Genomic DNA, 26,857 nt, shown 5'->3' with positions numbered 1-26,857 from the left:
ATTCTACATTTACAAGTTCAACTTTCATGATAAAGAGATTGCACTACAGTACTTGTATTAGGTGAATTGAAAAATACTATTTCTTTTGTTTTTTTAAAGTGAGCACTATACACTTTGTATTCTGTGTTGTAATTGAAATCAATATATATGAAAATGTAGAAAACATCCAAAAATATTTAAATAAATGTTGTTCTATTATTGTTTAACAGTGCAATTAATTGCAAAATTAATTGCAAAATTTCTTTTTGTTTTTTCTTAGTCTAAAGCAGAAAGTGCTTTACTGCAAGAAGGTCCAAGTCCAAGACCAAGGCACTTAAAAAGCCTCAGGCAGAGAGAGTCAGAAACCAGATGGGATAAAGAGGTGAGAAATAAAATGTGTATGTGTGCATGCTCCATATGCTGTCATTTTAACAAGAAAGTGAAGGTAATAAAACTGTCATTTGTTTGAAAGCCATTGTGTAAGATCATTTTTATTGCTCTTTTTTATATTGTCTGCTAGGTAGAAAGACGGATATCTGGGATTTTTCAAGAATTAGCTAGTTAACAGGAGCCTTTCCAATTAATGCATTTCATGTACATGCTATACATACAGTATTAAATTTCCTCTTATTATAGCATAGACTTCAAGTGAGGCTTCTGTTACCTAGAGATTAGCCTTTCCAAGTTCTGTGCTCCTGTTATTTACCATGTTTTAAGATACATAATTGCTATACTTGAACCAAAAAGAGTATTTTATCTGTAAATAGTGTGCTTTTATATTTTATTTCTGTTAGAGGTTACACAGATAAAGCTATAGCTTTATATAAAGGTACAAAGCTATAACAGCTAAAGAACTCTCACTTTTTAGACGTATTTCTTTGTTAATATTTTGCATCCTTTGATTCCTAACCCCTTTAGGTTGATAAGGGGGCAGGGCTCACTAAGGGAAAACAGGGTTTAAAAAGTCCATTCCAAAGCCACCAGGGGAGCTAGCTAGCAAGCAAGAGCAGCAATTGGGAGTTTTGGGAGGCAGTTCTCCAGGTGAGGGAGGAGAGACTACATGATCCTCAAGGTGAGTTTGTCTGTTCGGTTGCTTGCTTGCCATGTTCTTGCTTGATTAAATATTACAGTGTGGTGTATTGTGGGGGCTGCGTGCTGAGCCTACTGACATGCTAGGGTAGGCTAGATAATGAGGCTCTAGCCTGCTGTCCTTTGGTCCCTAACTGCTTTAGAATCACTTGACAAGTGGGTGGGGTTAACTCAGGGTGAACTGAGATTTTAAAAATCAGGTCCTAAACTACTGGAGGAGCTAGCAAACAGGGGAATTTTGAGGCGTTTGAGAGGCAGATACACTTAACAAATATACTCTGAACTTAGACCACTAACACCCCCACCTCCCCCCACAAAAATACCAACCAACCAAAAAAAACCCCTGCAGACTAAAAGTAATGCAGGCAGTAGTCCAGCATCAGAGTGAGAGCGATCTAGTTTATTGCACTGAGTGCAGCATATACGATTACCTGTCTTTTGGGCAGGTGTCCATACGGTGCAAGCAACTCACGGCCCTTAGAGACACAGTATTGGCTCTTGAGACCAGAGTGGGAGAACTGGAGGAACTAAGGGAGACAGAGGTACACAGAGAAGAGTTTCACAGACACCATAGATAGGTCTCACCCTTGAGTCTGACATGCCTCCATGCTATAAGGGAAGATGAAAGTCTTGGGGAAGAGGAAAATCAAGCTGGAGTGGTGGGAAACAACCCATAGTTGGGACCCTCCTTGCAGATGGTGTCATTGTATCCTCTCACAGTGAGGATACCCCTTCTGGGGAGGGAATCCAAGTTACTAGGAAGAAGAAGGTAATAATAATGGGGGATTAGATTATAAGAAACATAGATAGTTGGGATTGTAATGATTGGGAGAACTTCATAATAAATTGCCTCCTGCAATGGCTGTGGATCTCATAAGACAGACGGATATGCAGTGCTGGGGAGGAGCCAGTGGGTGTGGCATATGTAGGTACCAATGATGTAGGCAAAGGTAGGAGAGTGATCCTGCAAGCCAAATTTAACCTGCTAGGTAAGAGATTAAAGTCCAGGACCTCTCCATGGTAGCATTGTCTGATATGCTTCTAGTTCCACCTGCTGGGCCAGGAAACCAGGCAGAATCGCAGGGTCTCAATGTGTGGATAAGACAATGGTGTAGGGAGGAGGGTTTTGAGCTATTATGAACTAGGGAACCTTTTGGGAAAGGAAGAGCTTATACAGGAAGGATAAGCTCCACCTAAACCAAAAGGGAAACAGACAGCTGGCTTGTAAAATGAAAAAGGTTGTAAAGGATTTTTTAAACTAAAGGCTGGGGAAAAGTTTATGGATGCAAAGGAGTACAAGGTTCAGATGGAGACATCTCTTAGGGATGAATTTATTAAAGGGGGAAATTTATATGTTAGTAAAGAGAATAGGAAGTTGGTAAAGTACAAGTAGGAGCAAATGGGGACAGTCGAACATGAGAGTTCCATTTAAATGTTACACATAAAGGCAAACAACTGAATACAGTAACTCTTCACTTAAAGTCGTCCCGGTTAACGGTGTTTCGTTGTTATGTTGCTGATCAATTAGAAAATATGCTAGTTTAAAGTTGCGCAATGCTCCCTTATAACATCATTTGGCAGCTGCCTGCTTTGTCCACTGCTTGCAGGAAAAGCAGCCCGTTGGAGCTAGCTGGTGGGGGCTTGGAACCAGGGTGGACTGGCTCCCCCCCATAAGCTTCCCGTTCCCTTAAGTTCCCTGTGCGGCAGCCGCCCAGCAGGCTAGCAATTGCCAGCAGTTCAGCTGTCCCTCCCCCCACTGCCATGTGCTGCTCCTGCCCTCTGCCTTGGAGCTGCTCCCCGGAGCCTCCTGCTTGCTGTGCAAGGGAGAAGGGGGGGGCTAATGTCAGGGTGTCCCCCTCCCCCCTGCTCCTGCCCCCCGCTTACCCCATCTCCATAGAGCAGGGAGAGGGGGGACGGACACGACAGGGCTCAGGCCGGAGGGAGCTTCCTGGCAGCAGCTTCTGTCTCAACTTGCTGATCTACTTAAAAAGTTAGTGTACTTAGAGTGGGGTCAGCATACTTAAAGGGGCCTTGTGCATCTCTCTCTCACACACACACAGGGTATGTGTCTCTGTCTCGTTCTGCTATGCTGTCTCCCCTCCCTCCATTCGTGCTGCCTTGTAGAGTGTGAGGCTACATTAACAACAATGGGTTAACCCTTGAGGGCTCTGCTGATTGCTAGTTCATCATTTAGCAGTAAGGCATTCCCTGCGAAATATCCTACCCTCTGACTTCACCACCTCAACCAAATTTCACAATCATCATCGCTGTGTACCAGTATTAAATTGTTTGTTTTAAAACTTGTACTGTGTGTGTGTGTGTGTGTGTGTGTGTGTGTGTGTGTGTATATATATATATATATATATTATATATATATATATATATATAATATAGTCTTTTGTCTGGTAAAAACAATTTCCCTGGAACCTAACCCCCCCTATTTACATTAATTCTTATGGGGAAATTGGATTCGCTTAACATCGTTTCGCTTAAAGTCGCACTTTTCAGGAACATAACTACAACATTAAGTTACTATATTGACAAAATGTTCAAGGGCTTATATACAAATGTTAGAAATTTAGACACTAAGATGGATGAACTAGAGAGCCTGGCATTAAATGAGGATATTGATATAATAGACATCATGGAAACTTAGTGAAATGAGGATAATCGGTGGATGCAATAATTCCAGTGTACATCATATATAGGAATAACAGTAGGTCGTGCTGGTAGGTGAATGTAGTATCCACTTCCGGTTTCAAAAAATGTTGTTTCTGTCCCTCCTTTCATAATCAGGATCAGACAAATTTCATTAAATGGTTTAATTAGTTTTGTTTTGCTTTAGAAGAGAAAAGAGTTAACTGTAACTAACTAGCAAATGCACCCACTTTCTAATAAATATTTGATCAGAATAAAATTACACTGTGAACATGCAACAGTAAATCTGTATACTCAACTACTCACCACCTTCATTTTGATGTGTCTGTAAATAACTTGTATGATAACTTTAAAGATTTTTTTTCTGCAGTCTGATGAAGATGAGTCAAGACACATGCAAGAGGATGAATCCCAGATGTCTTCTAGAGTCAAGTTTTGTGATTCTGTCAAAAAACTCAAGCAAAAGTCACATGTAAGAATCATTTTCCTTAATTACAGTAACCTTTACTTACCTCAGTGGGGCTTGGTATGGCTGCAGGATTTTCACTGGGTGGAGCAGCTGGCAGGATTGGGATCTTAATTTGAAAAATGCCCTCCCCGTTGTCAGGGTGCTTAGGAACGTAATAATTAAAATATGATCATCTTCATAAATACCCATAGCAACTCTGCCAACAAATATTAAAAATAGCCACAAAAATCTCTGATAAAAGAAAACATGAATTGTGAAATCAGAACAATGTAGGCCCAGGGACCGGGGCCCATAGGAGCTCTCACTTCTTGTTAGACATTTCTCTCATTGATTGACAGCCACAACAATACTCCTACATATTACATGTGTGTAAATACTGCTGTTAATTGGGTCACTGGGTATACATTTTAAAGATTAGTTCTGCCTATTAGGGACAGATTTTGACTCTGTGTGCAGGGGCAGGAGAGTCCCACAACTTGTGCTTCTTGAGTTCAGGCACAGGTGGCATCATATCACTGCCAGCTGTGCTACATGAGGCAGGACTGGACAATGTCTTTCCACCCTACCCCCTCAGTACTGTCTGGCAGAGTCTGGGGCCTTCAGCATGGGAGATGTAGAAGTCATTTCTCATTGTGCTCCTCTAAACTCCCTCAGAGGGCATTGTTCCTGCCTGTGATTTCTGTGTGCAAAATATCTCTCACAGCATAATCCTAGTCTCTGATCATTTCCCAAGTATGTTTGTATTTAAAAGATGAGCAAGTAAAAACTGAAGCAGTTGATATTTAAAAATCTTACTATAAATGTTTTATTAAGTAGTAGAGATATTAGTGGAAAAGAGTTTGATATATAAACTGTTTAACAGATGCTTGATTTCAATGTTTTGGTGTTTGTGTGATATATTTTTAAATGATTCATAAACATTATTGCTGTTACTCATGAAAGGATAGTTTTAGCTGTTTTACTTGTATTAAAAATATTGCAAACATGATCTTAAATAAATGATACCTTCTCTCCTTAGGTCCAGACTGATTTTCCTTCTGCTGAAGAAGCATATAATTTTTTTACTTTCAATTTTGGTCCTGAACCAGACAATATAAAGGATGAAACTAAGAGCAAAAAAAAGAGTGAATCAAATCAGGAGGAAGAGGAAGGGGAAGAACAGGAATCTATAGTAAGCCATCAGCAAGAACAAACAGAGGATGAAATGGTACAAATCATAGACACACTTTTTCATATTTTTATTCAGACTTTTTATGCTAACTTTTGCTTATCTATTTAATAAAAACTGACTTATTTTATAATTTATTTTAAAAACAAAACGTGGGGATTACATTTTCAAAACACTGAGATGAGGTAGAAGTTGATTTCTTTGCAGTTAGTGCTTTTTCTTTAGTAGTGAAGTACTTCTTGCTTAAAAACTACATAACAAATAATTGACACTCTTGATGCAGAAGCCTTGTAAGGCTGCATAGCCATATATGAAAAAATAGAGTTTCATAGTAAACTGAACAAATCAGTAGACATTGTATCAGTAGGTGTCAATTTCACCTGAGGCTAATATTGCATGTTTATTAAAGAGACTGAAAAAAAAATTATGACAGGCTACTTTTTCAAAACAATATGAAATTAGGATGACAAGACATAAAGGAAAAGTGATTATAGTTGATAATCCAAGATGGTAACTACAGGTCTGATTCTTCCACCCTTTCTCACATTGAGCAGTATCTTCCTCCACAAATTGTCCCATTCATTCCAAAGGGATTACTGGCAGACTAGTGTACTACATACTCAATGTCAGTAAGGGTGGTAGAATCTGTCCCATTTAACATATTAGTAAACTGTACATTTTGTTAAAATGAAATGGAGTTTCTATTTCCAATACTCTAATATATAGTAACTTGCTAACATCTTGAGTAAACTGTGATGATATTGATTTTGATTATTCCAGTGTATGAATGTAAATAACTAGCTTGACCAAATACAGTACAGCCTCGCTATAATGCCTTTCATAATAATGAACCTTTGAATATAATGAACCCGGTCCCTGGATCTCACCTTGAGCCCTGCTGCTGTGGCAGGGGCTGACAGCTCCAGCCCCCGTCACAGCCCCAGGGCTGGAGGAGCTGTTGCCCCCGCATCCCCCACGGTGGTTCTCTTTTGCTATAACGAACCCCTGGCTATAAAGAATAAATGGCTTGGATCCTGAGGGGTTCGTTATAGCAAGGATGTACTGTACAGCATAATTTAAATAAAACCCATTTTTCTGTTTGCATGCAAAATTGTGAGATTGATGTCTTCCAGACCAGAATTTCATACTAAATAAAAGAACTAATACATTTTTACATATAAAATATAGGATGAAGAGGACTGCCTTGTTAATGATAGAGAAGATTTATTCATTATAGATCAAATGGCTCGTGATTTTCTAGTAGTAAAACCTGCAGATTACAGAAGCTATTCTGAGCGACTACAGAAGGAAAGAGAAATTTTGTTCACTCCAAGCATCCTAACAGGTATGATATGCATCTTTTCTATTGTTGTTTAATTTAACTGTAATATAACATACTCTAACCTCCAATAGCACCTGTTATCTGAGGATCTCTGTGGTACTGTAGGTACAGCCAGAGGAATCTGTGCCTGAGGGAGAGTCTTGAAGCACAGAGACCTAACTAAATTGTCTCATATATTAGACTTTCATAGAATCAGAGGACTGGAAAGGATTTCAAGAGTTCACGTAGTCCAGTCCCCTGCACTCATGGCAGGACTAAGTATTATCTACACAATTCCTGACCGGTGTTTGTCAAACCTGCTCTTAAAAATTTCCAATGATGGAGATTCCACAACCTCGATAGGCAGTTTATTCCAGTGTTTAACTACCCTGACAGGAAGTTTTTCCTAATGTCCAACCTAAACCTCCCTTGCTGCAATTTAAGCCCATCGCTTCTTGTCCTATCCTGCCTGTCAAAGAAAGCTCTTAGGTTGGTTTGACATGATTTGTTCTTGACAAATCCATGCTGACTCTTATTTCTCAACTTATTATCTTCCAGGTGTCTGCAAATTGCTTGCTTTATTATTTGTTCCATTATCTTTCCAGGTGCTGAAGTTAAGCTGACCCGTCTGTAATTCCCCAGGTTGTCCTTATTTCCCTTTTTATAGTTGGGCACTATATTTGCCCTTTTTTAGTCCTCTGAAATCTCTCCCATCTTCCATGACTTTTCAAAGATAATCAGTAATGGCTCAGATAGCTCTTCAGTCAGTGGCGCTGGAACATTTTTAATAGGGGGGTGCTGAAAGCCAGCCTCCTTACCACCAACCCCGCCGACCTGACCCCAGGCATGAGGCCAGCAGCCTGAACCCCGGGGGTGCTGCAGCACCACCCGCACTCCTAATTCCCATGCCTAAGTCTTCAGTAAGTTCCTTGATTATTCTAGGATGCATTTAATCAGGCCCTGGTGACTTGAAACATCTAACTTGTCTAAGTAATTTTTAACTTTTTCTTTCCCTACTTTAGCCTCTGATTCTACCTCATTTTCACTGGCATTTACTGAAACTGAAACAAAAACATCATTTAACACGTCTGTCATTTCTACATTTTCTGTTATTGTTTTCCCCCTTTCATTGAGTAACTGGCCTACTCTGTCCCTGGTCTTCCTCTTGCTTCTAATGTAGGTATACAATGTTTTCTTTTTACCCTTCATGTCTTAGCTAGTTTAATCTCATTTTGTGCCTTGGCCTTTCTAATTTCGTCCCTTCATATTTGTGCTATTTGTTTATATTCATCCTTTGTATTTTGACCTAGTTTCCACTTTTTGTAGGCCTCTTTTTTGAGTTTCAGATAATTAAAGATCTTCTGGTTAAGCCAGGGTGGTCTCTTGCCATACTTCCCATCTTTCCTACGCAGTGGGATAGTTTGCTCTTGTGCCCTTAATAATGTCTCTTTGAAAAACTGCCAACTGTCTTCAATAGTTTTCCACCTTAGACTTGCTGAGAGTCACACTAAGCAACCTTAGGAGCTCGCTAACTTAGTGGTCACGTTTCCCAAAATCCAGCGTTGAGGCAGGAGCCATTGCCAAGTCCACTCACTGGGTCTGCTAAGTCCTCAAAAGCTTTTGCTTCCCAGCCTCTTTCTGTGAAGGAGGAGGAAGAAGAAATAGAGCCATCAGTCTCTCAACTCTTCTCAAACCCATTACCAGTATGTGCTAGCATTGGTATCTGGATCTTTCTCAATGTCAACATCTTTGATGTTGGTATTCTTGAGTTCTCAGTTCTGGGTGCTTTGCGTCAGACAGCTTCAGCTTTCAATTGCCTCAGTGTTGGCGACTATATTCTTGATTTAGTGGCAAAAACAGACTGATAATTAGACCTGTGCTCCTTATATACACCCCGATATATATACCCGATTGTATAGAAAGGTGAGGAGTGAGGACGTAGTTAGTGTGGGTGTACAGCCCCAGTGGGTGCTGCTATCTAGAAAGTTTTGAGTTCGTGCCCCAGAGTGCATGAATCAGCTATACTGGGAAATAATGCAGGCTATGCCCAAAAATGTACAAACAACGTCAAAACACTATCACCAGTAGAATGTTGTTATAAATTTATATTATAGATTTGTCCTTATTATGGAATAAGAGCTGCTTTGGTTATGTACAATATTAGTTATTGCCATCAGGCAAATTTCACAGACAGCATTTTTAGGGTATTCCCTTTGCAGCAGCAAAATATCAATGTAGTTTTTAAAAAGCAGTATAGATCCTTAGAAAGCTGATAAATTATATCTCCAGTTATAAAATATCTTACATATTTGAATATTTGATTGCTCTTTAGTGCCTATGTCTCAGAAGGTGCCTGAAAACATGCAGCCGAGGTACCTAGAAGATGAGGGTCTTTACACAGGAGAAAGGCCCATTGTGTCACTATCTAATCAAAACATTCTAGAGAACAGAATATTGAGACAGGAGCAGGTAAGTCACCACTACATTATTACTTGTGTCTGTTTAGGTTCTTTTTATGTCACAAACAGGAGTGTTCAAAATTCAGACCCTTTCCTTATGATGTTTATTCATTTTTTATTTTGTTACCCTTCAGGTGAAGCATGAATAATCAGGTTAGCATATGGGCCACATATATTTAAAAAAACTGTCTGAGAGCAGTATCAGAATTTTGGAAGGTTTTTATTAGAAAGTAAGCATTTTGGGGAGAATTGGCAACAACGGAGTGCTTCAGGCCAGGTACCTCCTACCAAAACTGTATCTTTCAACAGAGAACAAAAATGTGTTTTCTTTGTTTCTGGCAATGTTCTGCGGGTATTAGTGCAATAACAGGTTAAATCCAAAATTATCTTAAGAAGGTATTGTTAGGCAATGTGGCCTATCAAATGGAGCATTGGACTGAAACTTAGGGTATGTCTACACTACGAAATTAGTTCGAATTTATAGAAGCCGGTTTTATTGAAACCGGTTGTATACAGCCGATTGTGTGTGTCCCCACATAAAATGCTCTAGGTGCTCTAGTCGGCGGACCGCGTCCACAGTACGAGGCTAGCGTCGACTTCCGGAGCATTGCACTATGGGTAGCTATCCCACAGCTATCCCACAGTTCCCGCAGTCTCCGCCGCCCCTTGGAATTCTGGGTTGAGATCCCAATGCCCGGATGATGCAAAAACAGTGTCGCGTCATACAGTAACTGCCAAGCACCCAGAAAGATGCCGAGGGCTATCAGTCACGCTGCACCGTCGTCTTAAGATGTAAAAAATAGATTTGCTCTGTATTCATTTGCTTCCCCCTCCCTCCGTCAAATCAACGGCCTGCTAAACCCAGGGTTTTTAGTTTAATCTTTGGGGGGACCATTCTGTGTGACAGTTGTTTGTGTTTCTCCCTGATGCACAGCCACCGTTCTTGATTTTAATTCCCTGTACCTGTACGCCATGTCGTCACTTGGCCCGCCCTCCCTCCTTCCCCTAGTCCGTCAGATACTACTTTCGCGCCTTTTCTTTGAATTCTGGGTTGAGATCCCAATGCCCGGATGATGCAAAACAGTGTCGCGGGCGGTTCTGGGTACATGTCGTCAGGCCCCTCCCCCCTCGTCACAGCAACGGCAGACAATAGATTCGCGCCTTTTTACCTGGGTTACCTGTGCAGACAACATACCACGGCAAGCATGGAGCCCGCTCAGCTCAGCTGAGCTCACCGTCACCATATGTCCTCTGGGTGCCGGCAGACGTGGGACTGCATTGCTACACAGCAGCAGCTGCTAACTGCCTTTTGGCGGTAGACGGTGTAGCATGAGTAATAGCCGTGGGGCTGGCAGCCATAGGGCTGCATTGCACCAGCCCCTTGCCAGGAGATGGTATATTATGACTGGTATCCATCATCGTCGTACTGGAGTGGCTGTCAATCATGGCCACCTGGGCAGACATGCTACTGTTTCGATGATGATGGCTACCAGTCGTAATATACTATTTTCTGCCAATTGCCCAGTATTGTCTGCTAAGCACCCAGAAGAGGCCGAGGGCGATGCTGGGTGCTGGCGGACGTGGGGCTGGCAGACGTGGGGCTGCATTGCTATACAGCAGCAGCCCCTTGCCTTTTGGCAGACGATGGTATATTATGACTGGTAACCGTCGTCATCATACTGGAGAGGCTATCACTCATGCTGCACCGTCGGCTGCCAGCTTAAGATGTAAAAAATAGATTTGTTCTGTATTCATTTGCTTCCCCTTCCTCCGTGAAATCACCTTTCTTGATTTTAATTCCCTGTTCCTGTACCTGTACGCCATGTCGTCACTCGGCCCTCCCTCCCTCCCGCCCTCCGTCCTTCTCCTGGTCCATCAGATACTAGTTTCGCGCCTTTTTTCTGACCAGGCGCCATAGCTAGCACTGGGATCATGGAGCCCGCTCAGATCACCGCTGCAATTATGAGCACTATGAACACCACGCGCATTGTCCTGGAGTATATGCAGAGCCAGGACATGCCAAGGCGAAACCCGGACCAGCCGAGGAGGCGATTGCAGCGCGGCGACGAGAGTGATGAGGAAATTGACATGGACATAGACCTCTCACAAGGCACAGGCCCCAGCAATGTGGAAATCATGGTGTCACTGGGGCAGGTTCATGCCGTGGAACGCCGATTCTGGGCCCGGGAAACAAGCACAGACTGGTGGGATCGCATCGTGCTGCAGGTATGGGACGATTCCTAGTGGCTGCGAAACTTTCGCATGCGTAAGGGCACTTTCATGGAACTTTGTGACTTGCTTTCCCCTGCCCTGAAACGCCAGGATACCAAGATGAGAGCAGCCCTCACAGTTGAGAAGCGAGTGGCGATAGCCCTGTGGAAGCTTGCAACGCCAGACAGCTACCGGTCAATCGGGAATCAATTTGGAGTGGGCAAATCTACGGTGGGGGCTGCTGTGATCCAATTTGCCAGGGCAATGAAAGACCTGGTGATAGCAAGGGTAGTGACTCTGGGCAACGTGCAGTCAATAGTGGATGGTTTTGCTGAAATGGGATTCCCAAACTGTGGCGGGGCCATAGACGGAACCCATATCCCTATCTTGTCACCGGAGCACCAAGCCACCGACTATGTAAACCGCAAGGGGTACTTTTCAATGCTGCTGCAAGCCCTGGTGGATCACAAGGGACGTTTCACCAACATCAACGTGGGATGGCCGGGAAAGGTACATGATGCTCGCGTCTTCAGGAACTCTGCTCTGTTTCGAAAGCTGGAGGAAGGGACTTTCTTCCCGGACCAGAAAGTGACCGTTGGGGATGTTGAAATGCCTATCGTGATCCTTGGGGACCCAGCCTACCCCTTAATGCCATGGCTCATGAAGCCGTACACAGGCAGCCTGGACAGGAGTCAGGACCTGTTCAACTACAGGCTGAGCAAGTGCCGAATGGTGGTGGAATGTGCATTTGGACGTTTAAAAGCGCACTGGCGCAACTTACTGACTCGCTCAGACCTCAGCGAAAAGAATATCCCCATTGTTATTGCTGCTTGCTGTGCGCTCCACAATATCTGTGAGAGTAAGGGGGAGACCTTTATGGCGGGGTGGGAGGTTGAGGCAACTCGCCTGGCCGCTGATTACGCGCAGCCAGACACCAGGGGGGTTAGAGGAGCACAGCAGGGCACGGTGCGCATCAGAGAAGCTTTGAAAACGAGTTTTGTGACTGGCCAGGCTACGGAGTGAAACTTCTGTTTGTTTCTCCTTGATGAACCCTCCAAACCCCCCCCCCCCCGACCCGGTTCACTCTACTTCCCTGTAAACCAACCACCCCACCCCACCCTCCCCTCCCCAATTCGAGCACCGCTTGCAGAGGCAATAAAGTCATTGTTTTTTCACATTCATGCATTCTTTATTAGTTCCTCACAGAAGTAGGGGGATAATTGCCAAGGTAGCCTGGGATGGGTGGGGGAGGAGGGATGGAAAAGGACACACTGCATTTTAAAACTTTAACTCTTATTGAAGGCCAGCCTTCTGATGCTTGGGCGATCATCTGGGGTGGAGTGACTGGGTGGACGGAGGCCCCCCACCGTGTTCTTGGGCATCTGGGTAAGGAGGCTATGGAACTTGGGGAGGAGGGCTGTTGGTTACACAGGGGCTGTAGCGGCGGTCTCTGCTCCTGCTGCCTTTCCTGCAGCTCAACCATACGCTCGAGCATATCAGTTTGATGCTCCAGCAGACGGAGCATTGACTCTTGCCGTCTGTCTGCAAGCTGACGCCACCTATCGTCTTCAGCCTGCCACTTGCTCTTTTCATCCCGCCATTCAGCCCGCCACCTCTCCTCTCGTTCATATTGGGCTTTTCTGATGTCCGACATTGACTGCCTCCACGCATTCTGCTGTGCTCTATCAGCGTGGGAGGACATCTGCAGCTCCGTGAACATATCGTCCCTCGTCCTACGTTTTCTCTTTCTAATGTTCACGAACCTCTGCGAAGGAGAAACATTTGCAGCTGGTGGAGGAGAAGGGAGAGGTGGTTAAAAAAGACACATTTTAGAGAACAATGGGTACATTCTTTCATTACAAGGTCGCATATTTCGGCTTGCAGGCAGCCATGGTAGGCCACAGTGTTTTGGCTTTTTTAACCTTCTTAACATGCGGGAAAGGTTGCAAACAGCAGCGCATTTCCCATATCAAGGATGAATTGGGTTGTCCATTTAAAATGGGTTTTCAATGTAAAAGGAGGGGCTGCGGTTTCCCGGTTAACATGCGGCACAAACACAAGTAAACCACCCCCCCACACACACACGCACGATTCTCTGGGATGATCATTTCACCCCTCCCCTCCACCGCGTGGTTAACAGCGGGGAACATTTCTGTTCAGAAGAGCAGGAACGGGCGCCTCTGAATGTCCCCTTAATAAAATCACCCCATTTCAACCAGGTGACCGTGAATGATATCACTCTCCTGAGGATAACAAAGAGAGATAAGGAATGGATGTTGTCTGCATGCCAGCAAACACCGGGACCATACGCTGCCATGCTTTGTTATGCAGTGATTCCAGACTACGTGCTACTGGCGTGGTAAAGTGTCCTACCATGGCGGACGGGATAAGGCAGCCCTCCCCAGAAACCTTTTGCAAACGCTTTGGGAGTACATAAAGGAGAGCTTTCTGGAGATGTCCCTGGAGGATTTCCGCTCCATCCCCATACACGTTAACAGACTTTTCCAGTAGATGTACTGGCCGCGATTGCCAGGGCAAATTAATCATTAAACACGCTTGCTTTTTTGTGTGTAATGTTTACAAATATTTACAAAGTTACACTCACCAGAGGTCTCCTGTGTGCCCTGAGGGTCTTGGGTGAGTTCGGGGGTTACTGGTTCCAGGTCCAGGGTCACAAACATATCCTGGCTGTTGGGGAAACCGGTTTCTCCGCTTCCTTGCTGCTGTGAGCTACCTACAGTACCTCCATCCTCATCTTCCTCGTTCCCCGAACCGTCTTCCCTGTGTGTTTCTCCAGTGAGAGAGTCATAGCACACGGTTGGGGTAGTGGTGGCTGCACCCCCTAGGATCGCATGCAGCTCCGCGTAGTAGCGGCAAGTTTTCGGCTCTGCCCCGGACCTTCCATTTGCTTCTCTGGCTTTGTGGTAAGCTTGCCGTAGCTCCTTAATTTTCACGCGGCACTGCTGTGTGTCCCTGTTATGGCCTCGGTCCTTCATGGCCTTGGAGATCTTTTCTAATACTTTTCCATTTCTTTTACTGCTACGGAGTTCAGCTATCACTGCTTCATCTCCCCATATGGCGAGCAGATCTCGTACCTCCCGTTCGGTCCATGCTGGAACTCTTTTGCGATCCTGGGACTCCATCACGGTTACCTGTGCTGATGAGCTCTGCGTGGTCACCTGTGCTCTCCACGCTGAGCAAACAGGAAATGAAATTCAAACATTCGCGGGTCTTTTCCTCTCTACCTGGTCAGTGCATCTGAGTTGAGAGTGCTGTCCAGAGCGGTCACAATGAAGCACTGTGGGATAGCTCCCGGAGGCCAATAATGTCGAATTCCATCCACACTACCCCAATTCCGACCCGCAAAGGCCGGTTTTATCGCTAATCCCCTCGTCGGAGGTGGTGTAAAGAAACCGGTTTAAAGGACCCTTTAAGTCGAAAGAAAGGGCTTCGTTGTGTGGACGTGTCCAGGCTTAATTCGGTTTAACGCTGCTAAAGTCGACCTAAACCCGTAGTGTAGACCAGGCCTTAGAAGACTTGGGTTCTGTTTCCAGCTCTGCTAATAGCCTGGTGGGTGACCTTGAGTAAGTCATGTCAATGCTCTGTGCCTCAGTTTCCCATCTGCAAAATGGGGATAATGATACTGAACTCTTTTATAAAGTGCTTTGCTATCTGCTGATGAAAAGTGTTATGTAAGAGCTGGTTATTGTTATTATTTATTAAAAAATTAAAGTAAATCAAAAGTGAGCACTATAAAATTTAATTTAAGATTTGCATAACAGCTTGGTTAGACAGATTAAGAACATCAGAACAACCATACTGGGTCAGACCAAGGGTCGATCTAGCCCAGTAACATGTCTTCTGACAGTGGCCAATGCTAGGTGTTTCAGCGGGAATGAACAGAACAGGTAATCATCGAGTGATGCATCCCTGTCATCCACTGCCAGCTTCTGGTACTCAAAGGCTAGGGACTCCCAGAGCACGAGATTGGATCCCTGACCATCTTGGCTAATAGCTATTGATGGACCTATCCATTAAATTTCTTGTAGTTTTAGCGATATCAGCAACCATGCCATTTGCATCATATGCCTTGTCTGTATTAGCATGTTTCTTAAAATGTGCAGGGTTGGGAGATTAAGAAAAATGGTAGCATAGGGAGGGTTCAGGCAGGATCCTTAGATGTATCTCCTTTGGGTCTGGGGCTTGTCAGTAGACTGCAGTATACTCAGAATTTTCTGTTTGAATCAACTAAAACACATGGGGGATGCCAGTCACAAGTTACTCATGCTTAAAGTGTTTTGCTAATTTCTTCCTTAAAGAAAAAGGAAGGGGAGGGATAGCTCAGTGGTTTGAGCATTGGCCTGCTAAACCCAGGGTTGTGAGCTCAATCCTTGAAGGGGCCACTTAGGGATCTGGGGCAAAATCAGTACTTGGTCCTGCTAGTGAAGGCAGGGGGCTGGACTCGACCTTTCAAGGTCCCTTCCAGTTCTAGGAGATAGGATATCTCCATTAATCTAATCTAATCTAAAAAGATTTAAAAGCTAAGTGTCTCCAGAAATGTGGGATCTTATTTTCTGGAATAATAGTATAATTGCAAGTCATTCCCATATAAAAGTTACAAAAAATGTTATCTCACTTTATTATTCATAGGGAAAAAGGTGGTTTGGAGATGATGGCAAACTCTTAGCGTTGCCTAGTCCAATTAAACAATCTTCTACAAGACCTCCAATATTTTCATTGGAGGAAGGCATAGAACCAGAACTTGAAACATTGTATAGAAAGGTAGGTTGCATTTCATATATGTCGTTACTGTGACACCATTTAATATTGGTTACTATACACTCAGGAATCCTTAACTATGAAATGTTATGACTAATTCAAGGATTTGTCTACAATGGGTGTCTTACACTGTTATGGCTAGACCAGTCCAAACCCCCTAAATGTGGTGTCCTCATGTAAAAAGTGACTTGCACTGAGTTGAGCTGTACCAGTTCAAGTGTCTTTTTACATTGGTGCAGCACATCTAGCCTAGGAGTTTGCACAGTGGAGCTGCATTGGTGTTGCTACACTTGTACAAAGAAAAAAATAATCTAGTGTGGACAGATTCAAACAGGCTCAGTTTTACTTCAGTGACTCTATTTCTTAAAGCTTTCTTTCCTTCTTTGGAAAAACCATGACACATTAACATATAACAAGGCTTTCACTTTTGTGAGATGAGAATTCTTCCAGCTGCTGCTGCGCTACCAGTCTGAAAGTTGTTCATCAGCTGGTCCTAGTGACAATTACAATTACACATAATTCTCCATCAAATCCAGTTCCACAGGTCTATTAATGGGCCTGCAATGCAGAAAGAGGCAAAACTAAATCTGCACTTCATCGACGGGAGGACTAACCATACTCATCTGGAGATGCTTTCCAGTCTCTGTTCTGCCTCCACAGTGCAGGCATGTTGGCTAGGGGTAAAATTGCAAAAGTACCTAATTCCCATTTTCAAAATTAACTTAGGCCCTTAGGAGTGTAAGTCCTGCTGAATTTCGGTGAGAAAGCTCATATGTGTCCAAGTCACTTTTGACAATGGGACTTCAGCTCCAAAGTCACTTATGGCCTTTTGAAAATTTTACTCAATATCTCTCCTGCTGCAGAGCTGAAACAAAGGCAAACCAAAGAAAATCAAATTAAAAAAAAGAAAAATGTAAGAAAACCAGGGCTCTTGTCCTCTACAATCCCTGAATTGATTTCAGGTTTGATTCTCTGACCAAAAGGGGAGCATCACCAGTGCATTATTCCTTCCCGAGGGACTCTGCCTTGTCAGAACAGCTATATAAGATGGCGAATAAGCTTGTTGAGAAGACAAAGCATATGCTCATCTGGTTCTGTGCTGGAGCCCCTTGCTGAGTACTTCAAGTGCACATAGGCAAGCTGTGTCGACTTTTGTCAAAAGGTAGCAAGGGCATAATGATCAGCCAGGCCAGAGGTTTCCTTGGTCCCTCTCACCATGCCTGGAGAGGAGCAGTGCAGCAGCTGAAGTCCTCTTGGCTTTGACAGAGAGGCTGCCAGCTGCACTCCATCACCACCCACCCTAGTTGTGATAGTACTTGTACGTGGAATATTTGATCAGCCATCCCAGCTTCAGGCTCTTAAGAAGAGATCAGCTGAGGCCAGAAAGGAGCGCATTGTGCTCTTCTGCCAGTCCTGGTTGCAGTTGCTTTACTGTGAGGAATATCTGATCAGCCACTCCTGACTCCCTTTGGGCGGTGGAGGGCTGTTGCGAAGCAGCTGAATCTCCTAGAAGACATTGTAGATAGTGATAGGGGGATGCAAAGTCCAAAACACTGTCCCTAATATCCTTTCCCCTTGAACTCAAATCACAAATGTCACTGGGCCTGACAAACATGAGTATTCCCCTGCAGCATTATGGGGAAACAAAGTGGCCTTTTCACCTTTTCTGGTCATACCAGTATAACTAGAGGGCAAGCCACTCCTCCAGAAGAAAGCAGAGCACACCCCAAACCAACTGACCAGGAAGAGATTTGGTGGGCTTTCCTGCTCCCAATTCAAGCTTCTCCGTATGGCTCCTTCAGTGCCCAGTCTGAGCAAAATCTCCAGTTCAGAGTCAGACTAATTCACTTTGCAGGCTGCGGGTTATTTGGCATCTCAAGCGTCCTTGAACTCAAGACGAATTCCTTGGTGCTTCCTCTTCCTGCCTGAAGCTATTCCTCCTCCCAAAGAGAAGCTGCCAAGCACTTGATGTTGGCCACATCAAGTTGTTTAGGAAATCTAAGGCCCTCTTTGTGTTATGTCACTCAACATCAAAGGGGTAGAAGCCTGTATCAAGGTGGATCCTTTGGGCCATTTTGGAGGCCCACAGAGTAAGGTCTGCCTCTTCCCTCTAATATCTGGGCTCATTTCCTAAGTCATGGCAGCTTCCTGGACTGAAAATTCCTTATGAGGAAATGTGTAAAGCAGCCAATTGGTTTTCCCTGGGTATGTTCACTGAGATCCATATACTGGTTCTGTGGACCCGAATTTAATGGTGAATAGGTAAGGCCCTACTTGAATTGTGGGATGATTGTCAAAAGAATGCGGCTAAGTTGCAGACAAGCCATGGAAAATTGCAGAAAAGTAATAATGGACCTTATTTGTGGCAATAAAGTCCATTATTATTATTATTATTATTTTCCGCTGTTGGCCGCCCGGGGCTAAGAGTAGGGGCTCTTGCTGTCGGGCGCGTGGGGCTAACACTGGGAACATGGTGCTGATAGCAGGGGCACCCACTGTCAGCCGTCCAGGGCTGAGAATGGGGGTTCCTGCTGTTGGCCACCTGGGGCTGAGAACTGGGGCTGACAGTGGGAACACAGGGCTGATAACAGGGGATCCCACTGTCAGCCGCCCTGGGCTGAGAGTGCGGGTTCCCGCTGTTGGCCGCCTGGGGCTGAGAGCTGAGGGCTGGGGCTGACGACAGGAACATGGGGCTTGCATGTCAGAATAGTGGTGGAAGCTTAACATTGCAGAATCCGCAATATCACAAGTTAAGTAGGGCCTTACGAATAGGAGAATTTTTCTTGCTGGCTGAAAATTTCCTTTTTTCAAGAATTCAGATCCACAGATTCAATCTATCCTATTGTATTCATATGTTTCTATTTAACTAGTTTGGCTGTGCCTATTTGCTCTGCACTGGGTTTATTAGTGTTCTTGAGTACTGTTTTCCTAGGCAATACTTACCATGTAACTTTTAGACAAGTGTAATTGAAGTTATTGAGCAGGACATTCAGGTGAGTTTGCCATTGATGGACAGATCTGGTTCTGCCTTTTTTTTTTTTTTTTTTTTTTAAACAGTGTAGTGTAAAAGATCTGTTGGTAGGTCTGTGGATCTGGATTCTTAAAGAAAGGATTTTTTTGATTAAACAAGACACATTTTTCTATTCTAAAAACTCAGGTACAGGCACATTATGATTAGGTATAGACAAGTGGGTTATTGCCTGTCACATGACCATCTTTACAAGCTCTAATGCACACATCAGAATAGTCTTAAATATTTCACTCTTTTCTTTTCTTCATTTCAGGCAATGAAACCCATGCATGCCAACCAATATATTGTTGGATCCAGGGACCCTCAGGGACAGTTTCAACTGGACATTGATATTTCTGGGTTAATATTCACTCATCATCCCTGTTTTAGCCGTGAACATGTTCTGGCAGCCAAACTGGCTCAGTTGTATGATCAATATCTAGCAAGAAGACAGCAAAACCTTACCAAACTCCTTACAGATAAGGTATTTTCATTGTATGCTCTAACGTGTTGAGATACTCAGCAGCTAGCTTAAGGTTAAAACTGAATTTGAGTCTTCAAAATGTAGCAATATAACTTCTAGCTTTGTGTCATGAATAATATATTTTGTTGAAAATAATCTTGTTTTTCTATAAAGTTTTCCCCCCCCCCCCAAATATTTGTTCTTTAACATCGGATCAAATGAATTTCAATTGAAAGCTGATTAAAATGTGTCCAACAGCATAGTGAAACATTACTCCATGTTCAGTGCAGACCTACCTGTTTAAGTTGATTTATTTAAAATAGGATCTCTAAAGGGATCTGAGATACAAGTCAGTATAATTGTTTTAATACAATAGAATTTACATGGCATCCTTTATACAGAGTATCAACAATGTTTTGCAGTGAATGGTAGATATGGCTTTACCGAGTTGTGTACAGTGTGACTCAGACAGGCAGAAAGGGAAAAACAGCATACAAAGATGGAGAAAGGTGAGTGAAGCTTAGTCTCAGTTCTAGGTGAAAAGGAATACAGTTATTATTTGTTTCCATTGTATTGACAAGAATTCCTTACCTTGACATTTTCAAGGAAAACAGTCATGTTTATAAATACTTGGTTCCATTAAAATAAAATTCCAGTTTCCAGCTTTATATCTGTGCTAAATATTCTGATTTTATTTATATATTGTCACACTTAATATATTTATCACCAAAACTTGGTGGTGTAATAAATAAAGACATTGGGGCATGAGAAGTTATTCCAGGCATGGGAATGAGAAGATTTAAGATCAAGCATGAGAAATTTAAGGCACAGGATAATGATTTGAGAAAGTTACAATCAACTGAAAAGAAGTATTGCCTGTCCCATTCTTGTTTAGTACTATTATCAAACTGATGCTTACTGTAGTTTTACTTCTGTTTCACCTACTGTGAGACGATGATGTAGAGAGGAGGGGTTTAGATTTATTAGGAACTGGGGAAACTTTTGGGATAGGGGGAGCCTATACAGGAAGGATGGACTCCACCTAAACCAAAGTGGATCCAGACTGCTGGCACTTAACATTAAAAAGGTTGCAGAGCAGTTTTTAAATTAAGAGGTGGAGGAAAGCCGATTGCTGTAGAGGAGCACGTGGATCGGACAGAGATAGAGATTCTCTAGGTTTTAGTCAGGAAGAGAAGATGGGAGAGGATGAAGTATGGGCCAGATCAGATGAGAAACATTCACATAAAAAAGAATCTGACACATCAGAAAAGGGCAGACAAATAAACAGTGACAGGTTTTTAAAGTGCTTGTACACAAATGCTAAAAGTCTAAATAATAAGATGGGTGAACTAGAGTGCTTCGTGTTAAAGGAGGATATTAATATAATAGGAATCACAGAAACCTGGTGGAGTGAGGACAATCAATGGGACACAATCATTCCGGGGTACAAAATATATCAGAAGGACAGAACGACATGGAGTGGGGGGGGAGTGGCACTACATGGGTACATGTCACCTCAGGACGAAATGCAGAGACAGAATTTCTCGATACTTTAAATGACTGCTTCTTAGAGCAGCTGGTACAGGAACCCACAAGGGGAGAGGCAATTCTCGATTTAGTTCTGAGTGGAACGCAGGAGCTGGTCCAAGAGGTAACTATAACAGGACCGCTTGGAAATAGTGACCATAATATAATAACATTTAACATTCCTGTGGTGGGAAGAACACCTCAGCAGCTCAACACTGTGGCATTTAATTTCAGAAAGGGGAATTATGCAAAAATGAGGAGGTTAGTTAAACAGAAATTAAAAGGTACAGTGACTAGAGCAGGGGTGGGCAAACTTTTTGGCTCGAGGGCCACATCGGGGTTGCTCAACTGTATGGAGGGCCGGGTAGGGAAGGCTGTGCTTCCCCAAACAGCCTGGCCCCCGTCCCCTATCCAACCCCTCCCACTTCCCACCCGCTGACTGCCCCACTCAGAACCTCCAACCCATCCAACCCACCCTCCTCCTTGTCCCCTGACCGCCCCCTCCCAGGACCCCCACCCCCTATCCAAAACTCCTGCTCCCTATCCCCTGACTGCCCGATCCCATCCACACTCCCACCCCCTGACAGCCCCGCCCCGGGACTCCCACTCCCAACCCTCCCTGTTCCCCATCCCCTGACCACCCCTCCAGAACCTCTGCCCCATCCAACCACCCCCTCTTCCCTGACTGCCTCCCAGGACCCCCTGCTCTCTTACCTAACCCCCCCGCTACGTTACCAGCAGCAGGAGCTCGCAGCCGTGACACCCGGCCAGAGCCAGCTGTGCTCCCCACGCTGCCCAGCAGGAGCGGCAGGCCAAAGCACAACCCATGCGGTGGTGTGGCTGTGGGGACAACAGGGGAGGGGCCGGGGACTCGGCTTCCCGGCCGGGAGCTCGGGCCAGGCAGGACGGTCCCGCGGGCCGTAGTTTGCCCGCGTCTGGACTAGAGTGAAATCCCTGCAAGCTGCATGGACACATTTCAAAGAAACTATAATAGAGGCCCAACTCAAATGTGTACCCCAAATTGAAAAACACAATAAAAGAACTAAAAAAGAGCCACCGTGGCTCAACAACCATGTAAAAGAAGTAGTGAGAGATAAAAAGGCATCTTTTAAAAAGTGGAAGTCAAATCCTAGTGAGGTAAATAGAAAGGAGCATAAACACTGCCAAATTAAGTGTAAAAATGTAATAAGAAAAGCCAAAAAGGAGTTTGAAGAACAGCTAGCCAGAAACTCAAAAGGTAATAACAAAATGGTTTTTAAGTACATCAGAAGCAGGAAGCCTGCTAAACAACCAGTGGGGCCCCTGGACAATCAAGATACAAAAGGAGCGCTTAAAGATGATGAAGTCATTGCGGGGAAACTAAATGAATTCTTTGCTTCAGTCTTCACGGCTGAGGATGTTAGGGAGATTCCCAAACCTGAGTCGTCCTTTGTAGGTGACAAATCTGAGGAATTGTCACAGATTGAAGTGTCACTAGAGGAAATTTTGGAATTAATTGATAAACTTAACAGTAGCAAGTCACGGCACCAGATGGCATTCACCCAAAAGTTCTGAAAGAACTCAAATGTGAAATCACGGAACTATTAACATGGTTTGTAACCTGTCCTTTAAATCAGCTTCTGTACCCAATGACTGGAAGATAGCTAATGTACACCAATATTTAAAAAGGGCTCTAGAGGTGATTCCGGCAATTACAAACTGGTAAGTCTAATGTCAGTACCAGGCAAATTAGTTGAAACAGTAATAAAGAATAAAATTGTCAGACACATAGAAGAACATAAATTGTTGGGCAAAAGTCAACATGGTTTCTGTAAAGGGAAATCATGTCTTACTAATCTTTTAGAGTTCTTTGAAGGGGTCAACAAACATGTGGACAAGGGGGATCCTGTGGACATAGTGTACTTAGATTTCCAGAAAGCCTTTGACAAGGTCCCTCACCAAAGGCTCCTATGTAAATTAAATTATCATGGGATAAGAGGGAAGATCCTTTCATGGATTGAGAACTGGTTAAAAGACAGGGAACAAAGGGTAGGAATAAATGGTAAATTTTCAGAATGGAGAGGGGTAACTAGTGGTGTTCCCCAAGGGTCAGTCCTAGGACCAATCCTATTCAACTTATTCATAAATGATCTGGAGAAAGGGGTAAACAGTGAGGTTGCAAAGTTTGCAGACGATACTAAACTGCTCAAGATAGTTAAGACCAAAGCAGACTGTGAAGAACTTCAAAAAGATCTCACAAAACTAAATGATTGGGCAACAAAATGGCAAATGAATTTAATGTGGATAAATGTAAAGTAATGCATATTGGAAAAAATAACCTCAACTATATATACAATATGATGGGGGCTAATTTAGCTACAACTAATCAGGAAAGAGATCTTGGAGTCATCGTGGATAGTTCTCTGAAGATGTCCACGCAGTGTGCAGCGACGGTCAAAAAATCAAACAGTATGTTAGGAATCATTAAAAGGGGGATAGAGAATAAGACGGAGAATATCTTATTGCCCTTATATAAATCCATGGTACGTCCACATCTTGAATACTGCGTACAGATGTGGTTTCCTCATCTGAAGAAAAAAGATATACTGGCATTAGAAAAGGTTCAGAGAAGCGCAACTAAAATGATTAGGGGTTTGGAACGGGTCCCATATGAGGAGAGATTAAAGAGGCTAAGACTTCTCAGCTTGGAAAAGAGGAAACTAAGGGGGGATATGATAGAGGTATGTAAAGTCATGAGTGGTGTGGAGAAAGTGAATAAGGAAAAGTTATTTACTTGTTCCCATAAGAACTAGGGGCCACCAAATGAAATTAATGGGCAGCAGGTTTAAAACAAATAAAAGGAAGTTCTTCTTCACACAGCGCACAGTCAACCTGTGGAACTCCTTGCCTGAGGAGGTTGTGAAGGCTAGGACTATAACAGGGTTTAAAAGAGAACTAGATAAATTCATGGAGGTTAAGTCCACTAATGGCTATTAGCCAGGGTGGGTAAGGAATGGTGTCCCTTGCCTCTGTGTGTGATAGGGTGGAGATGGATGGCAGGAGAGAGATCACTTGATCATTACCTGTTAGGTTCACTCCCTCTGGGGCACCTGGCATTGGCCACTGTTGGTAGACAGGATACTGGGCTGGATGGACCTTTGATCTGACCCAGTATGGCCATTCTTATGTTCTTATTGTCAAGATTAGGCTTAAAGAAAACATCAGAAAGAAAACATCAGAAAGAATTACTTTATTTGAGAGGAAGAACAGTCTTGTCATTAAGGCACTAGATGGGGACTCAAATTTAGTTCAGCCTGCCAAAACCTACCTGAGTGACATCAAGCAAGTCATTTAATCTCACTATGCCTCAGATTCCTATCTGTAAAATATGGGTAACAATAATTCCCTATCCTCTCTGGATGTTGTGAAGAAAAATTAATGAATTTTTGTGAGGTGCTTAGATACCAGCACGATAGAGGGAAGGTAAATAGATATACTCAGCAGAAATGCAAAAGTATTTGGTTAGATTTGAATCCTGAACAGATTTTTCATAGTGTGTTAATTTACCACATTGATATATTTAGCCTTTTTTGCTATTTAAAGTTTGCATTGCTTTCAGTTGAGTAGTGATCATAGAACATTTTGTCCATCAAGGCAATGTACTGTAGACAAAATGTTTACAAGCAGCTAAGTGCTTGTTTCATTAGTCTATAGATAAGTAAAAGTGATCCTCTTCTATATTTGTTTGCAGTTCCATTGCCCTCGTTTCAAGTTCACTCCTGTCATGACTGTTGAACCATGAATACTAATCTATGAGGTTTCTGTAGTTTTGGGTTTCACTCATGAATCTCTGAAATCATCATTTGAGGAGATACAAAGTGGGTACAGAAACTAAATCCTTAATCTGTTTCCAATTACCTTGTTGGAGTAGCAGTTTCCTATCATAGAGTGGCTAACTGGTTCATTTCAGGTTACATGGTATGCAGTACAGTTTCCTCCGTAAATTTTGAAACCATCTGTGAATTGTTGGTTTGTTTTTCCTTTTTGTTTAAGCTGCATGCTCTGAGGAATGCTGTACAGAGTAGTTTGGACAACAGTGGAACCAATGTCCCAAATCCTGTAGCACAACAGAGCGTAACTGAATATAAATTTGTAATCAGGTAGGTACAGATTCATTAGATCACTTTTTTAAAGAATTTTATTCCTTTTTTCTTTATTTCTGCACATGTACAGAACTATAAAACCAAGCCAAACTTGACACTTTATGGTAAAGTATTATGCATGTGAAGTAAACAGCCCAGGTTATGAATAAAGAAATATGTATACAAAATCAGATTGTGCAGTGTTTCACATTACGTTCCAAAAATCATTTTAATTTTATGATTTTTTTTCTGGTTGATGAATAACCAGAAATTTATATAGAGCACCAGACAGCCATATACATTTACTTGATTAATAAATGTATATGAAGTTTCAAAGTGATACAAATTTAATAGACATGATGTGTGCCCTTCTTCCCAGCATTCAATTGTCTTGTTGAAAATAGTAGTCCTGGAAACCCAAGCAATGAAATTATTATTCTGCTGGTTTTTCACTGTTAACTTTGCTGTGTTCTTGTAAAAAATTAATAGCCACAAACAACAGACACTACAGTTGTCAGCTAAACTACAACTATGCAGTATGGGGAATTCAGATTTCTCCACTTGGAGAATCTCAGTTAATAACAGCAAGGGTGAAATCTTGGCCCCATTGAAGTCAGTGGGAGTTTTACTCTAAGGATTTTTCTTCTTGGTAGGCCAAATACTAGAGAGCAATTTAATTACAAACATAATCAAGTCTGATTCCAGCCAACAGAGGCTGTTGTTACATGTAGTCAGTACATTACTTCCCTATGCGGTAAAGCTCATTGTCAAGCATATGAGGTTTCTAAGAGCCTAAACCCGAGTCAGAAACCAATTGGTATTAGATCATACAGGCCTCATAGACATAAGTTAAACTGCACTAAATTCTTGTAATGTTCATTCTAATTGCCTTTATGTGGTGAATTTGGTAAGGTGTGAGGGAAACATGCACCGATGTCACTAGTGCTTTGTTGAGAAAAAAGAAAACTTTAGTCTACAGGCCTGTCAATTTGGCATTTTTCATGTGGAGTCAAATAAGCTATCACTTTTCATGTGTACTAAACTATTTTTTGTTCCAAATTGTACACTTTTGTGGGGACTTGGGTTAATTTTAGATGTAATTGGTTTCAGTCTCCAATTTATTAATAATTAACAATAAAGCAAAATTTACATAATTTTTATTTAGCTTGTGATAATACAAAGTGAAATGGTAAATTTTCCTTCTGCTTGTTTAAAGAATGATTTTTAAAACGTGTTAGTGAAATTTGTGAATGTTTTATTGCTCCTAAAGGAACAACGTATTTCTGGAAAAAGTTTTGGAACATTTTTGGTTTTCTGACAGAATTGTCAACATCTGAGCAGTATCTGTCATCAGTTGGGAACAGCTGTTATTCCCTAACAGGCCTAATTGTGGCAAATTCAATTTTAATTCAATTCCAAAGGGGGATTTTATCTTACATAGTTGGAGTCATTGCTAACTAAAGGCCCCATTCAGCACTCCCTTCAGAACTCCTGGGCCTTAAGAATTTATATACATTTTTAGTTTTGAATCAGTGGCACTCTCTGCAGATGTAAGAGCCTGCCTGCATGGAGCTCATAGCAGGTTTGAAGCTTAGGCCCTGAT

At 42.8% G+C, this 26,857-nt stretch overlaps 1 protein-coding gene across 8 annotated transcripts in view; it reads left to right on the top strand.

The window, feature by feature from the left end:
- The window catches only part of CC2D2A (coiled-coil and C2 domain containing 2A), a 124,035-nt gene that overhangs the window by 27,149 nt on the left and 70,029 nt on the right, over nt 1-26,857 (top strand). For all 8 annotated transcript variants that reach the window (XM_065597052.1, XM_065597050.1, XM_065597051.1 and 5 more), the window contains 8 exons: nt 260-361; nt 4,097-4,198; nt 5,214-5,402; nt 6,552-6,708; nt 9,017-9,153; nt 16,005-16,136; nt 19,418-19,627; nt 25,166-25,272. In XM_065597052.1, coding sequence (XP_065453124.1) covers nt 260-361; nt 4,097-4,198; nt 5,214-5,402; nt 6,552-6,708; nt 9,017-9,153; nt 16,005-16,136; nt 19,418-19,627; nt 25,166-25,272 — 1,136 coding nt within the window. The remainder of the gene's footprint in view (nt 1-259; nt 362-4,096; nt 4,199-5,213; nt 5,403-6,551; nt 6,709-9,016; nt 9,154-16,004; nt 16,137-19,417; nt 19,628-25,165; nt 25,273-26,857) is intronic.

This window comes from Chrysemys picta, chromosome 5 (genome assembly GCF_011386835.1).
Source record: "Chrysemys picta bellii isolate R12L10 chromosome 5, ASM1138683v2, whole genome shotgun sequence".
In the NCBI taxonomy this organism is placed as follows: domain Eukaryota; kingdom Metazoa; phylum Chordata; order Testudines; family Emydidae; genus Chrysemys; species Chrysemys picta.
The sequence above is the reverse complement of the archived record's forward strand: the minus strand, read 5'-3'. Positions and strand labels throughout refer to the sequence as shown.